At 48.9% G+C, this 16,631-nt stretch overlaps 1 protein-coding gene across 42 annotated transcripts in view; it reads right to left on the bottom strand.

The window, feature by feature from the left end:
• Nucleotides 1–16,631, bottom strand: part of SORBS1 (sorbin and SH3 domain containing 1) — a 173,209-nt gene that overhangs the window by 3,439 nt on the left and 153,139 nt on the right. For 35 of the 42 annotated variants that reach the window (XM_037401282.1, XM_037401285.1, XM_037401286.1 and 32 more), the window contains 5 exons: nucleotides 15,178–15,224; nucleotides 13,368–13,482; nucleotides 13,135–13,260; nucleotides 11,870–12,064; nucleotides 1,106–1,164 (listed from right to left, as the gene is read on the bottom strand). In XM_037401282.1, coding sequence (XP_037257179.1) covers nucleotides 1,106–1,164; nucleotides 11,870–12,064; nucleotides 13,135–13,260; nucleotides 13,368–13,482; nucleotides 15,178–15,224 — 542 coding nt within the window. Of the gene's footprint in view, nucleotides 1–1,105; nucleotides 1,165–1,945; nucleotides 2,006–11,869; nucleotides 12,065–13,134; nucleotides 13,261–13,367; nucleotides 13,483–15,177; nucleotides 15,225–16,631 lie in introns of all 42 variants that reach the window. The other 7 variants (XM_037401305.1, XM_037401306.1, XM_037401309.1 and 4 more) reach the window with 1 other exon arrangement.

The following is a 16,631-nucleotide window of genomic DNA, read 5'->3' as shown; positions in this document are numbered from 1 at the left end:
TGGTTGTCTCCATAGACTGTAACCACCAGAGTCTTCCTAACGCGTAGCACCTACAGAGCATACGAGTGCAGGCACCCCATGGAGTGCAAGCCAAAACCTGGATACGTTCCTTCTTGGGCTAAATGAGGCACGCGTTCCCTTGCCCAGGCACATCAGGTGTTCCCTTGCCCAGGCACATCAGCAGGGCACCGGTGACCAAACGGCAGAGCAAAGGATTTGGAAAAAGATAACTGCCTACCCTACTGCACTGAGGTTGCTGGATAAACCACGGCTGAGGAGGTACAGTGCAAGCAAAGTCTAAGGTTGAATCCTGCCCTGGGATACCACCTGCATCAGAGGCACTCTGTATTTATCAGAAAGGAACCTAATGGAGTGGGAACAATCTCTGGGCAAATCTGGGGAGGCTAGGATCCCCTGCCTGCAGGGAGTGAAAACAGAGCTGGTGTGAGACTCTCCCTGCCACGTAAAGGGGCAGGCAAAAGCAAAGGCTCCTTTCAGGAGCCAACTGCCAAGGACCTTCAGTCCCCAGCACGCAGTGCAGGCTACTGTTCTCAAAACCAGCAGTGAAGGGCCTCACTAAGTTTAAATGGCAGCTCCAGGTCTAAACCCACCGAAGAATCTCAGCTTTGAGAACCTCAGCCTTGGCCTCTGCGATGGCTCAGCCAGCAGTGCCCCTTTGCGCTGGCCCACGGTGCACGGCTGCCACGCTGGTGGCACTGCTCGCTGCACCCTGAGGAGCTGACATCGGGGTGAGCACACCGACCCGCTCTATCACACAAGCCAGGTGTAGCCAGTGGGTATTGATTTGTCTCCAGCTTCAAGACACAAAGACACTGAGAGAGTCTCCATGCCCAGCACGAATCAAGTACCCAAAGGAGACCCAGCCCCAGATGGTGAGGTCATTGTCTCAGGTGCAGACACAAAGGTCCCAGTTTTAAACGACTCGTTACCATGACATGCGGCTATTTTTGTTCTCTAAAGGAAAGCCAACACTCTCCCATAATTCTAATTTAACTGCTGAAACACTGAAGCTTTCACACCTCCCCATCTGCACCACCGGTCAGAGGCAAGGCCCCTGGAAGAGATGGGAGCCAAAAGGACTTACATGTCTCGTGGCGTTTGACTTCTGTCAGGGCTGGTTCCTTGCTGCTGTGCTTGAGGTTGCTGAGAAATGATGAGAGATGGTTTATGGTCATTAGGGGTCACCTTGTGGCGAGAGTCAAGAGGCTGAGAAATAGTACTGCAGTAATGAACAGATTTTTCTGCAATGTTTATGATCTCATTGCAAACAGCTTCCTGCGTGGTAGGCAGCATTGACATCCAAGAACACCCAAAGGACAGTCAACAGGGGGGAGGGAGGGGAAAATATAGACAAGAAGAGATGGGACATTCCAGATGCAGCACATAAGTCCGGTGCGGGAAAAAAAAATAAAATTATAAAAAAAAAAAAAAAAAAAAGAGTTGTAGATCCAGGTAAATATCCAGGTAGTGGAGTGCAGAAGGGATCCAGGTGTAAGCATGGAAAAACAGGCAAGATACAGAAGAATTTGGCATTTAGTTTGAAGATTTGTAACAAATACATATACATATATTTTTAAAAGCAGCAGCGTAAGAGGTTGCAATTAGTTATGCAGTGGCACCATTACAAATGCTATGAAGTCAGTTCAAGAATGCAAGGCAGGCCGCTCCATTCATGCATTTTGCTTCATTTAACTTATACCCAGGGACCGGCAGCACAATTAGCCCAACTTCTCATTGGCTACGACAGTTTTTCTAATTGCTTAATCCCCTTTTCTCTGTTGCAAACAAGACACTGTATGCAAATAGATAAACATGTACCTATTTTGCAGCTAAAAATAGTGCTGGCATTTTATCTTTATTGAGGAGTTACTGTCTGGGTGAAGAGAGTCTAGGACTACACATCTGATTTAAACAGTGGCCTTACCACATAGCTCTTTTCAGACTCTGTGAGATCTGGTCCAGCTCTCAATGAATGGTGGGAAGGCTGTGTGATCACCAAGCAAATGATAAGGAAGACATTTTAGCAGATGTTACAGTGGTCAGAATTTAAAAAATGTAAATGGAGTGCAGACAACAAGAGAAAATGAACAACTCATCCCCTCCCCACCCCAACACCACACTTCTTGGACAACAAGGTCTTTCATTTACACGAGAGACATTCAGGCTACGGTAACGCGACGGCTGCGGCACACAGAATGCTGCCCAGAGAAAGGCAACAGTGAAACAGAAGCTCAGAGCAGGGAACCGGAGTGCAAGGTTGCAGACACCGCTACAACCAGAAATGGGACATAGTGTCATACTGCATTCCTGTGGGGGGAAAAAACAAGAACAGAAGCACACACTTGAGAGCATCAGACTTGAACGGCCAAAAGCATGTTGAGAGGAATCTGCTGCTGTTTTTAGAAAGGTCCGCAATGACTTTGACACACGACAGAACTCGCTCGCTTCTTACAGAAGCCCAGCTCAGGTTCTCCGAAGGCACAACGCCACGTAGCCCCATCAAACTCACTTTAGCCTGTACTGAGCAAGGATCCGAGCTGCTCTTTCATTCCCACAATGAGGCAGAGCTTTGGGTCAGGCTGGAAAGCCCAGCTCCAGACACCCCCACTCCCTGGGAAGCTCCTGGTCTCTGCCCTGCCTCCCTGCCCTGTCACGGCTTTCCGCTGGGACACGTGTGTCCCCAGCACAGTAGGGAAAATCCAGGTCTTTGGGGTTGGAGGTTTTATGGGGAAGGGGAAGGTCACTGTGAAAGTCACACAGGTATCCAGAGCCTGGTTCTGCATCGTTCTGGCATATTCAAACACCTACCAAAAGCGAGGTGTTTTGTCTGTTATTTGGCATTTATTCAAACTTATTTTTATTTAATAATAAATATTACTTATATTTATTTGTCTGAGCAAACAGGACGGCTGAACGCGTGCAGGGTTGTTTGTACCACCTGCAGGGCCGCCTGCAAAGCGGATCGGGTAAGGCACAGGGCGTGCCATCCTCTGGGATCATTCTGCACAATTTTCAACCCAAATCCCAAAGGCCTCCATTTTTTGCTTTCCCTCCTTCTCTTTATTCACTCCAACCGTGCCCTTCAGTAGAGGGTTTGCTTTCTCATGGCATCCTGAGACAGAGCAGGAGCAGAGGACAAAGGGGTTTGTGACACCTTCAGCCCAAGCATGCTCCAAGAGCTTGGAGAAGCGCAGGGTGATGAGCTCATCTCTAATTCCCATTCTCAAAGCTCCTCTGAACCACATCTTGGAGCTCTGGAGCTGTGCCCATCATTGTATTAAAGCAAACTGTCTTATTTCTTGAGGACTGTGACCAGGCCAACCCAACCCCACCGCAACTTCTTTGTAGGCAGCTGTACTGCCTGGGGCTGGAGTCTGGGGTCACTGCCCTTAAGAAACAAGGCTCTGTTACCATGTATATTTCTATAGAGAGAAAATAAAGTGTAAGTTGGATGGGCTAATTGCAGTGGAATTCACATTCAAAGCATTTACTGTGAAGCCTGAAACCATCACAGGATTTCTGGAAGTCATTCCTGCCTGTCTATCACCAGCCCTGAAAGGAAAATGGAATAATTAGAAATTTAAAATTAATATTGTGTAGACCAGCTGGATATAGCACATCAAATCTGATGAGATTGGAGCTAACTCATGTGGTCAGTTAGGTGGGAAAACCAATTTTCAGGCTGAAGCGAGAGGCAGCTGTAAGAGTGATATTTTTTTTTAAATTCAAGAAAGTACTTCTCTGCTCCATGCTAATAAACTGACTGCTGGAATTGCTCCATGAACAACTGTGTGGTCCATTTCTCATTGATGACTTGTCACCTCCTTGATGACTTTTCCTCTGAAAAGCATTAATCACTATGAATTAAGCTACTTATTTGAAAGCTAAAAAAATTGACACTACCTCTGAATGCTCTGTGGTGCAGTGTGACACCAGGAGGTGCAGCCTGCCAGCACCCCCTTTCCTGGTGGGGGGACTTCCACGAGATAGCCGGGCAGGGGCCAAGCAGCCCCCAGTTCCCAACAAGACACGAAACTCAGTGGATCCCCTCTGGACTCTGCTCCAGAGATCCAGGCAGCTCCTACCAAAGCAGTGGGTGTCTGCACCAACCCCCAGGGCTACAGCAGAGCCGCACAGTGCAGTGACAAAGCACCCCAAAGCCAGCAGCAATGCAGCATTACCTGAACAGGATGAACACTGACCAGATCAGATCCTATAATTCTAGGCTGTAAATGTACCACCCCACTGCTTCAAACAAGTGACCTCGATGGCATGGCCCAGATGGCTTTTTTTTTTAATAAAAACCCCCACCAACCAGCCAATATTATGCTCGCAGGGAGAGAAGAGAATAAAGGATGACAAAAAAAGAAGGTGTTACAGGTACAAATGCCCTTTAAACATGAGTGCAGAAAGCCCGTGTCCTACCTACAGTGGTGGCTCCATGTGCCCAAGGCAGCTGAGGAATCAGCAGGTGTGGGGCACAGCTCCAAAGCATAAACCACAGAGGTTCCCTCAAAACACTGAGCCAGCTCTACTGCTGCTGGAGGTCAACTGAGGGCCCTACAAGTGACCAAGTATTCCCAATCCATCAGGACAACTCCGACCCTCTCAGTCACACCACGTGCTTTGTTAAGACTAAGTGAATAGGCTTAAGCAGGTGCTGAAGTGTCTATGTCTATGTCATGTTTACAGACTGTATAAATTCTATTGCTGGCATATATATGGATATATACACACACTCACATATATGAATATGTGGTACACTCAGCCTGAAGCACAGCTGGCCACTTTTTACACCTCATATAGTGTTTGAGGATGGACCTAAAGAGCACCACAAGTTTGCAAGAACACCAGAAAAAGGTTATACATTAAGAGCTCAGAAAAACCTTGAGGCAGGTTTTAACTGTTGGGAAGAAAGATGTTGGGGCTACTCAGCAGTGCCCTCCCTGCTCCTAGTGAAGTCAAGCATCGTCTGCGTGTCTATCCACTGCAGCATGTTTACATGTTGTCTTCCACCCCTTTCTGGTGGGAGTCAGAGGACCACACAGGCAAAGAGAAAGCGAAGCAGAACAAACAGACAGACAAAACAAGACAGACAAATCGGTACACCCCTCGGAGAAGGGCACACATCCCACACGTGAATGGAGAATCATGAGCAGGGAGGACACCCCAGCCCAGCCAGGAGGAAAAAGGGAAACAGTGGCACACAGCAAGCCCCGGCCCTGGTGAAAGCGAGGGGAAAGCTGGCCAAGGAGCTCTCATGAAGGATGCGGAAAAGGCTGCGGTGTGCAGCAGCCTGGCCTCATGGCTGTTAAAGTCTGCGGACAGACTCCCTGGCCCCCGGGTCAGAAGGTGCAGGCTGTGTCTGCAGCAGAAAACGCATCTGCCCGGGGCGCAGGTACCACCGCCTGATGCTGGCCGGGCAGCTCCAGTCCGGGCGATAAATGCACTGGGCACAAACGCTGCCCAGCTGAACCTGTGCAGCGGCAGCAGCAGCCCGTGGGAAGGACAGAGGCTGACCTGGGCAGAGGTGCTAAGCAAGGAGCATGGTACGTGGGCACTGCTGGCCTGTGCTGGGGAGCTTGGGGTCCGAGCATCCTCCTCGCACACCCTCCTCTCTGCTCCACACCACCACAAAGGGGTGAAATCACTCCCCGCTCCGCCCGAGGGGTTTTGTACAAGCGCCAAGGAGCAGCCAGCCCCCCACCAACACCCCTCACGCTGCCGGGCAACACAGGGACCTTCAGATGACACAGGGACCCTCGCCCAGCCGCTCCTGCCCTCCCCCCTCACAGCCGCAGTCCAGCCCCAGGCCGAAGCTGCTGCACCGCGGGCACCCTCGCCAGCACCACCACCGGCTGTCACGCTGCGCCAACAGGACCCCAGCGTAAAATGGGAAGTACACTAGAAAATTTCCGAGGGTCCCCTGAAATAAATTAATTTGGTAGATTATGCTACTGCTTAAGATCGTGTTTTACCAGAATATTGGAATTATCTGTAAGGTGTACTTAAAATATCTTTGACATGCTGTGGGGTCATTTTTTAAAAAAAAAAAAGTTTGGAGTGCGAAACTAAACAAAAAGGAATAACTTCAGAATAGCTAAAAGAGCCACTGCACTCTATATTATTGCCTAATGGAACAGGCAGGAACACGGTCCTTATACCAGCCCTGCACCAAAAAGGTCTTAAACCTGCCAAAAACCCTGGGTCAGAATTTCATAACTGGGGAGGGTCTCTAATGCGAGAAAGAAAACTAAAATCCCAAATGGTAAAATACCTCCAACAGGGGATGGCCAGTAAAGGAAACAAACCCCAAATGTAATGTCCCATTTCCACATCTACTAAGTGCTCTTCTCATTTGATTAAAATCAATGGAAAGAGGACAGATTTCTGAAAAGGCCTCCAGGGCATTACCTGAAGCCATCAGCCTCTGCATGGGTCATGCAGCTAAGAAGAAGTCATTTGCACATGTCATTTGCACATACAAATACCGCTCCTGCTCCCTGAACAACTGTAGAGCCAGAGCTGGAAAGGAGGCCAAGACTACTGACAATGTCACCGAGTTTTAACTTGACACTGACAATGCTCTGATTGTCAAGGCATGTAAAATATAAATTTTGGCTTGACTTCGATGCCAAAGAAAGGCTGCAGGGTCCTGTTACAACCAGGTGCAACACCCAAAATAGAACTGTGTTGTAGGCAGCACTCAGGAAAACCACCTTCCCCCAGATGCGGCTCCTGTGCTGCTGGATTGCATACACCCAGTGCGAGCACAGCCGAACCAGGCAGCTCAGAGGTCAAGAGAAAGGGCAACACAGAAAACTGCGATGGATTTTTACCATGGAGGGTATGTATCCTGCTGGCCTCAGCTATTGAGACTGAAAGGGAAGCAGGAGGTGACTGTTCAGTAAAAAGCTGTGCAATCTCACGATCGGAGGGAAAGGGGGTAAGTAAAGGTAACAGGCAAAATTCAGGGTTAAAACTATCTGGCTGTCAGAAACTGATGATGAAAATATTACCGTTGGCAACTACTGCCCACACTGGCCCTGCAGGAGCACCTGCCCGGTTCACTGCTCAAGCCCAAGGTGGCTTCCCCAATGCCCATCGCTTCGAACTTGGTCCCGCTGCTGTGAGCTTTCCGTTTCAGACATTGCCATCTTGTGGAAGGTTCTGGAGTACGGACAGGACGCTAGCAGCTGCCAGCACCCCGGCTCCGGACCCCAGCCATCCCAGCCGCATGCTGTGGGACTGAGCTGGTTCTGCTGCACAGACCCCGCTGCATCTCCCTCTAGAGACGTCTGCGTCTCTGAGCATCAGAGCTGGGACCCCCTGAACCCTGCCTGGGAAGGCTGGAGCAGGTCCCTGACGTTGTGGCTACCAAGCTGCGTGTGCCTTACCCCCAGCTCTGAGACACTCAAACCCTGAACCCAGATCTCAGGTGGTTAAACAAAACCTGAAGCGAAGCACCTCGCCCTGCATCGCTCGGACACTGCCTAACAGTGCAGCTGAGCTGGAGGAACCCAAGGTCAGAACTGAGTCAGTCCTGGGTTAATCCTTTGGAGGGACAGAAAATCAGATCCTTAGCTGGTACAAACTGGCAGAAACCTGGGCTTGAGCTGCGTGGATTTGTACCAGCTGAAGGTTTTGCCCATACCTGCCCTTCTGCACAGCCTGGAAATAATTTGAAATTATTGTTTTAAAAAGAAATAAAAATTCTGCATTAAACGACAGGAGAAATACCTCACCTGTGGAATCAATGAATGGCTAAACAAGCATATGACAAAACAATGGCAAGGCATGGATACAACTCTACGTAATGGAAAAGCAATCAGCAAAGATGATTACCTGTGGCTTACTGACTCTGCGTGTAAGTCTGGGAGGTGGCTGTGTTGTGACAGTAGAGGAAGAGAGGGCAGAGGAAGAGAGAGGAGCAGATGAAGAGAATGCTTTTGAGTCTGCAGTCTTTTGAAGAAAAGAAAAGTTGGTCAGCTTGGCACACACCCTCTTATCACAACCGCTGCTAGTGATAAGAGCATCTACTACCCAGTAAATTCGATGCACACACAGCAAACGTAACTCCATGCAAGGGCAAGTGCAGTTTCCAGTTGTCTGAGCTGACCACCTCATTCTGTTAAACATGCATGCTACTAAAAATGTATCCAGATAGTAAACATCACAGTCTTTATACAGCTTTCAGTACACTTCTGGTTATGATTCAAGCAGAAATCAAACAATTTTTCATAAGATTTCCCAGTGTGAAATGTATCATCTTTGAACCCTCAGTTCCTCATCACTTAATGCTGGCTAGATGGGGTATGGCATGGAGGCTATCGCAGTGCACCCAAGGTAGTATTTATAATGCTCTAATTTTGAGCTCTCTTAACTTCCACTCTTACACGGGGCAGCATGGGGGTACCACCGTATTTGGGCCCGCTGTAGCCCACAATGGACCCCCAAGTCAACTGAGAGCTGCAAAGTAAGGCAGATCTCCTATGTCAAGACTGAGGGTGGAAGATATGGGGCAGAATCTACGAGAGGGTTCCCCCATGTTCCCTCTCACTGTAACATATAGCTACATAGAACTAAAAACTCCCGGGGAAAAGTTACCACTAGGTCTAGCTCTCATGTGTGGCTAGACCCTCTCACACAACTTTGGAAATGCAAAGGTAATAAATTCCACTCAAGGCACAGATAACAATCAAGCCTCCCTGACCTAGTCACGCACGTCCCAGACGAAGGTTCACTAAATCGCAGGCTCCAGGATCCAGAGGGGACAGCTTTTGTGACTCTAGGAGCCAGGATAGTGTTTACAAGGCTTTTCAGTCCTTGGCTTTAAAAGGAACAAATAGATCCTATAACCAAAGAGGATCCACTGCACACTGGAAAATCCCTGAATAGCAAGGAATCTCCTGTATTCCACACAGTGAGGTATATGGGCACGTGAGACTTTCATCTGACACAGCTGGTAACGGCTGCTCTCTGGGACAGTCACCTCGTTAGATGTGACCAACTGAGTCAGTCCTGTGTTGTTACCTATTCTGAAATAATTTTCACTACCCTGCTCCTGAAGCGCCTTCTAAAACCTTTTGATCTGCTACACAGTGAATGCCACTGGTGACCCCTGGAAGAAGGGCTTAAGATCGTCCAAATGATGCATGGCAGCCACTGGCTCCGCCTGGCTGACCGAGCAGCACAAACCTCAACACACCCGTGAAAATCAGCAATGCAGAGCAGCACACACACATGCAGAAGTACCTTCTTTTCCCCGCTTTGAAACTTTCCCAGATCACCTTTCCTCACTCCTCTTTTCTCTGTTTTACCTCCCTGCACAATAGCCATTAGCTCCTGACACAACTGGTTGTCCTCAGAGGAACCCACAGGTCTCTTTTCTGGGCTGACACGCATGTCTAGTTGGGATGGTTTCAGGCAGCGCTCGACAGAGATGCTGGGAAGAGCACGAGCACCCTGCTGGGGGTGGCTGCTGCCCTCTCTAGTCTTTTGGAGCCAGGCTTGGCTGCCAGAGGTGCCATGCTGCTCCGCGAGGATGCTGTCGGGGCTCTCCACTGCCCAGCGAGGGGAGTTAGAGTGGCTCGCGGTGGGAGAAGGGGAGCCAGCAAACTTCTCTTCACTTTGCGGAGTGGCCTGATAGAAACTGCGGGCGGAGGACTGAGGTCGGGATGAGTAAGAGGGCAATGGGGATTTAATGGACCTGGGAGTCGAGGAGCCAGAGAGATGAGAATGGTGGAGGCTGACCGTGGGAGAAGGGCTGGCTGCAGCAGAAGGCGAGAGATAGCCAGTGTGAGAGAGGGAGGCTTCAGGCGGAGGAGGCAATGGAGGAGTTATGGCAGGAGTGGTGCTAGGAGACACTCCCACGGTCAGAGCAATCCACTCGGATGTGACCGCCTGCACCTCTGGAGATAAGGCGCGGCGCGCGAAAGGCAAAGGCGGAGGAGTTGGTGTATGGAGCAGCTCAGAGCTGGGAGACTTGAAGGAGACAAAAGCAGGAGAGAAAAAGAAAGAAATGAACAAAAAAGTAATAAAGGAAAATACAAAACAACTGAGCAAAAGGAGAAAGAGCGAGTGTGGAGAGGAACAGATCTGTGACCAAGCGTGGTACGTAAATTCTCTGCAGACGGTGCACCGCACTGGAGAACACCCTGCCCACAGCTACTCCAGCCACGGGGTCCATTCTGCACCTGTGCTGCTAACACCCTTCTCCAGCCTTCGTCAGAACCCCAAACACAAAACGTCTTGTGGAAGACCTTGGACTTCATACCGTATGCCCGAAGTCCCCCAGGGAGCAGCTGAAGCCCCCACCCATGGGGGCAGCACGCAGCACTTGACTCGCCTGGCAGCAGCAGCCGGGGCCCCAGCAGCTCACGCTGCCGACCCAGGCAGCATTCACCGCTGCAACGGGTTTTGACTTTATCCGCCTCCAGCACGAGCAATGCCGGCTCCTCAAGAAACTTGCATTGCTGAAGCTGTGGAGGAGAAAGGGATCAAAACAGCCAGCTCTGGCTATCTGGCCTTCAGGTGATGAAAGGAGGTCCTGTGTTTATCAAGGCAGAGCACGCAGCCGAGTCCTGCCCTTAGCTGTTACCACCAGCGATGTCAGGGAGCTCAGCCACACCAGCACTGAGCACAGTGTTTCTCAGTCCTCTGCCAAGTTAGGCAAAAAAGGGAGAGAACTGATTTACTACGGGAGGAATCCAAAGAATAGCAAAGGAAACCAAAAAAGGGTGGATACGATCCCTTCCATCGAAGGGAGAGGCTTGCAGAGATTGGTGGCAGGCAGGCAACAGCTATGGAGAGATTGCCAAGCTCAAACAGAACTGCTCAGCTGAGGTCCCCAGCCTTTCCCCTTTACACAGTGCCTAAGAATAAAAGCAGGGAAGATCCAGACAGACACCAGGTATGAGCCATGGCAGCCCTTCCCACCCATCCTGTACCATATACCCCTTCCTCCCGATCCTAATCCTTCACTCCTGTTCCTTGTAGTCTTGACCTCAGAACGACCTTGCTTTGGTCCCATGGGTGAGAGTGGGATGCACTACAACCTCGTGGCTGCAACCCAGACATGTATGCTGACCTTCAAGCACGAGTATTTGCAGGATGAGAGCAAAACAAAGGGATTTAGAGACTCACTGTCTCCCTGATAGGTTTTTCACAGCAAACATTCTGGGATCCCGATACAATTGCTGGCTGCCGTTTTGATTTCTGGTTTGAACTGCAGTATGGTTTATAGTGAATCTAATATTCATGAAAGATCTCAGACCAGCCTGCTCTCAACACTTGAGTTCGTTTAGCATCAATTTCAAATAATACAGGCAGGTCTCCTAATCCTGTCTCCCAAAATCTTGGTTGTGAGCTGGAACATTTAGGAACAAGTATACAGCTTGATTCAATCTGACTGGAATCGACATAATGACTCCTACAGACTGTAACAGTCTGATACCCTTTTAATAGTCACAATAAAAAATTCACTCATCACAGTGGAGGTCTGTAAAGTGTAAATATGCACTCAGGAGGAGCTGGATCACCAATTCATTCCATCTGGCAGTGAAATTTATTCACTGTAGCCCTTTCAACCTGGCCTGAATTCAAGCTACAGATCAGAGATTAAAAGCTGAGTCTCCAAATCCCCAAACAACCCGTTCATTAACCTTTCTGGTAAATGAAACATCACCTTTTCCTGCAGTCACAGCGTACTGCAGGGAGCTCATGGCTTTTACAGTGCAAAACACTAGTCTTAGGCTACAGCTTTTTTCAGCTATTGCTTCTTGCACAGCAATGGCAACATCCCTCTGTTCTGCAAGGTGCTGTAAGTGGCTGCGTCCAGTCCAAATACCTGTGGTGAAGCTGTCATGCTGCGGCTGGGGGAGAGGGACACTGGTGGGTCAGGGTAGTCAATGGCATTCTTGACCACTGGCCGTTTGAGCACCTCCACGTAAGTGACAGGGAAGATGCCTTGGCGATTGGTGCCAGAGATTTTTCCTTCGTACCAGTTCTCATCCACTCGTCGAATCAATGTGATCCTTTCACCCTGTGAGAAGGAATAGTAATGTAGCCCTGACTTTAACATATTTCATCATTCCAAAGCAGATTACATTTTTAATCTTGCTGCAGCTGATGCTGCAGCTGACTTAAAACAATTGCTGGCTTTCAGCACCCTGTTTCCCAGTTAGGTGGTCCTAACCCTAACCTCTGCGTGGTGATGATATTTCTCAGTTCAGAGAAGGAGGAAATGCAGATCTTCTGGTGGGGACAGGCTGTCTGCAGACTCCGTCATGCTCACATTTCCAAGACTCTACTTGCTAAAAGCCAGTTTAAAAAAATGGAAACCAGCAGTTTCAGGCTGACCATGACTCTCAGGGATGTGGTGTACAGGGAGTATGCACAGGTTTGCAGTTTAAAAACTCGGTCTCCCTATGCTCCCTTCTGTTTTGCTGACAAACAAAGCAATTTCCAGATCCTTAATATAAACTGCAAGCCCCACCTTCATGTATAATTAAAAAAGCAGACAGAGAAGATCTAATCTGAGCATCAAATCAGAATGCTGGGTGGGACGGAGAAATGCTGCTACTTAACCTAAATAGAGCTGACCTTGTGCTGAACAGCCATTACACAACCCATCCCTACCCCTTCACTCCGCAGTCAGGTCCAGCCACTCACTTCAGTATCGCAGAACCTCACCCACCTGTGCTCAATGATTTGGCCTATAGGCTGAAGGGAGGCGAACTCAGTATCCTTCTTTCTATACTGCCGCTCTGATGTGACTCTGTGCATCTCCACTGGAGAGGATCAGACTGGACACACGTCACCAAATATCCAATCTGCCTTTCAGAGCCAGGCTTCCAGCACTTGTCCTTAAAGGATCTTCTCAGCTAGCCCTAAGGAAGCAGCTGGCACTTCTTGACTCAGCCTAGCAGCAACACTCTTGCTGCAATGTGCTACATAATGGCTATGGACTAAAAACGTGGGCAATGAGAATGAATCCTTCCTGAATACAGAGCTTATCTTCCTGGAGTTTTCATTTGGAAACTCCAAGTTACTAGTGTTAAAAATCTTTCGCATTTTTCAGGATTGAATTCATCAGCATGACTAAAGTCCTACCTTTCTGAAGGACATTTCCACTTGGGTATCCCCATTGAAGTTGAACTTGGCAATAGCATCTCCATATTCCAATACCTGCAACGGTGATGGCTTTTTGGGCTGAGCTTTCTCAGCTGGTGGGAGCAGCTGGAATGGACAAACAGAATCACATGAGTCATATACAAAAAGCCCATAAACTGGTTGCCAGCAGAAGGGGAGTGGACAAAGAGAACGCCTGCAAGGAAAGTAGCTACCTCTATGTACGATTGTGGGAAGATGCCAACTCTGCCGTGGTGTTCGCCTTCATACCAGTTCTGGTCGATCTGCTTGTAAATGTAAACAATATCTCCTTTCTGCAGAGGAAGCTCCCTGTTAAGGACACAAGCACTCCATCAGGACCTCACCGGAGAACAGGCGTGTTCTTTCTCTGTCCAGCAATCCCTAGGTGCCAGAGTCTGCACCAGCCCCGTCCATACAAACCACACGCCACCCAAAGTGAAAGCTATGTGTTGAGAATTACCCTGTTGGCACCGCGATATGCAGGCACTCTCCTGCTCTTTTGGGACATCCTGGCAAAAAAGCAGCTCTGTGAGGGCCCTACTAACCACACACCCTCTGGTAGCAGTGGGGTCAGGCTCAAGCAAAAGATGCTCCCGGCTGCTTTCTGTGTTGGATAGGGTGAGCAGTGCTCAATTCCTGGTTTGAAACAGGTCATGTCACGAGTGCCTTCCAAAGAGACACAATTTTAATGGAAACTAGCTTGCTGACTAGAAGAACCCCCTCACAGCCAACATTGGTCCTGCAACAATTACACTTCTGGCCAGCCTGTGGCTGTGCAATCGCTGACCTCACCTGGGCTTACAACTGGCATTTCAATCTACGGTCTTCAGTGCCAAAATTATGAATGTCCATAGCTTGAGGACCTCTGACTGTGGGCAGCTTGCACTAGGCTCATAAACCTACTACCTGGGTCCCCACAGGAAAGCAAACAACCCAGCCTTTCCTAACATGATTTTCACAAGCTCTCCTTCGCTTGCCCAGCACCCTGGTACACTCTGCTCAAGGGACACAGCAGTTACACCTGACATCTGCCTCCATTTTACCACAGGTGCTGGGGAGATGCTGTGTAAATCACCACAAGTCATCACCTGTAGAACATAGAAAAGAACATTCCCAGGACATCAGCACGTGAGAAGAAAAACAGCAAGTCCTTCACTGATGTTAAAATGTGAGCTTCTCGGGGCTCATGCAGAGGGAAAGGCTTTCTCCTCACAGCCGTGTTCCCCCAAAAGTAGTGCTGTGTGATTCACCTGAGGGACCACAACAGGGCGTGGAGGTACAACTATGCCACCAGAAAGATCTGCTGGTGTATCTGCAGATGCCAGGGGAGCAAGCAGTGACCACTCTGCACACTGACAGGTCCTGAATCAGGAAAATCCTGAGGCAAGGGACCAGCTACACGCTTAAAGCTAATATCCGTGTAAGTCCCTTGGTGCCTGCGGGCTGTGCTTAGCACAGTGGAAAGGATGCTGTGGTTCTGCGGATTCTACGTTCTTCTGACCATCTGTACGGCAGGTTTACACAGTGAGCTACTGACTAACAGAGGTCTTCCAGCTCCTCAAGCAGAGCACAGCCAGGGATGTCATGCAGGGGCATCCCCCCGTCTCCAGTAGGAGGGCAGTGACAGCCGCTGCCGGCAGGTCTCCCCCAGCCCTCCAGCTAACAGGATGCAAGGAGCAACATGTGCCAGAGCGCTCTCCCACAGCTCCACTCAACCCCAGAGCACAGCACCCACTTGCTCCAGCAAAGAACATGGGTTTGCCCTAAAAACCATGAGATAGGGATGCACCGAGAAAGAAGACATTTTCCTACAGGTCCTTTCAAGGCTATGACCTACAAGATTCGTATGACTTTTCCCTGCCTTACTATGGACACCTTTGTGTTGAGCTGCTGCAAAGGAACGCCCCAAACATGAATTCAATTACACGACGCTTCCTAAATGCTGCATCCTGGGGAAAAAGCAGAGGAAGAACACTCAAGGCAGTAGTAACAAGCCGTACTCACTTTAGCGTCTGTGCTTTAAAGTCAAACTTGGCTCTAGCAGGTCTCATCTAGAGATTTAAAAAAATCAACACATTAAAATAATAATTAGATTTTCAACTCTGTTTCAGGAAAAGCACCCAAACTCTTCTATAACTACAATTAGTCTGAGGAAGGCATTGAATGCAGGTATTCCACTACAAGCTTGTGTGCAACTGCTACTACAGTCCACATGTGCTGGATGGGTCTCGCCCACCAGGGCAATAAGTGCCAACTCCTGGTGTAACAGTAATTAAGAGCCCTGCAGAAAATGGATTTAACAGAAGTAAACTTTTAAATGTGACAAACCCTGTTGAACAAAAGCTGCTCCAGTAACTACCGCTACTGGGGCTCCAGGACCAAATTTCCCTTGACATGCAAATGGAAAAGCAAAATTTACTAGCTGGGAAAAAAACAGTAGGATTTTATTTGATGTGGCTCTTATTGGTTATTACCTGGCCCTGCTGAATCCTGCAATGTGACCCACTTACTCTGTATAAACTGGTAGGAAAGAGACAAAGGCGAGGAGGAAATGTGAACAAATTAAGCACGTGTCTGAAAAAATTTCTTCAGCGGCTCTAAAGTCAAAGAGAACGCTGACAGCAGGCCTGGGCTTTAAAACTTGATTCACCTGGCTGGTTTTCTAATGACCACAACATATTCAGACAATTTTAAAGTAATTTTGGTAACACAGCATAAAATAAGAAGCAGTCACGTTCACATGGTGCCAGAGCATTCAAAACTACACACAGGGCAGGCAAGTGTACGCCACCCATGTGCCGACCACCTCGCCCACCGCAGCGCAGCACCCCTGGGGCAGCCCAGCACCCTGCAGAGACACAGCCACTGCTGGCAGCCCCAGCAGCCATCCCCAAGGCAGACAAAAGGCGTTTGGCCAGGACACCTGGACGAGCATCCAGCCCTCAGGAAAAGTGCCTTGGGCTCATAGGAACACCGTCTCCCTCCTCCTTTGTCTCTTTCAGAACGTACACAATGAAACATGCTGAGACTTTTTCCAGTTGTCTCTAAAGGACGTCAAGCAGCTTTCAAGAGGAGAAGAAACAATCTATTTCTAAAAAAAATGATCTATGAGACAGTCACATGGCCAGGATCAACAAGACACGAAGTTTCTAAGCGTAAGGCACAGACAAGAAGACAACGTAGCAATATGATGCAAAGGATGTAGAATGCCTTTGATTCACTAAAAGTAGCTGATATTTAAAGGCATGCATCACAGGTGTGCACCAGCAATCCTCAGCAGGCATGCTTTAACATATGCAGCTTGGTATAGAGATATCAATTAAGTTACCAGGCACAAGAGTTGAAGCAGATCTAAATGAAGCCAGAATGGGAAAGGGGAAGGTGGGAAAAAAAAATAACAAACGACATTCTCTGAGGAGCTAATGTCGGCCTAAAGCACAACATTGTGAGAGGCAAAT

Source organism: Falco rusticolus, chromosome 9 (assembly GCF_015220075.1).
Source record: "Falco rusticolus isolate bFalRus1 chromosome 9, bFalRus1.pri, whole genome shotgun sequence".
Classification (NCBI taxonomy): domain Eukaryota; kingdom Metazoa; phylum Chordata; class Aves; order Falconiformes; family Falconidae; genus Falco; species Falco rusticolus.
Note: the sequence above shows the minus strand (reverse complement) of the source record. Positions and strands in the feature narration are given on the sequence as shown.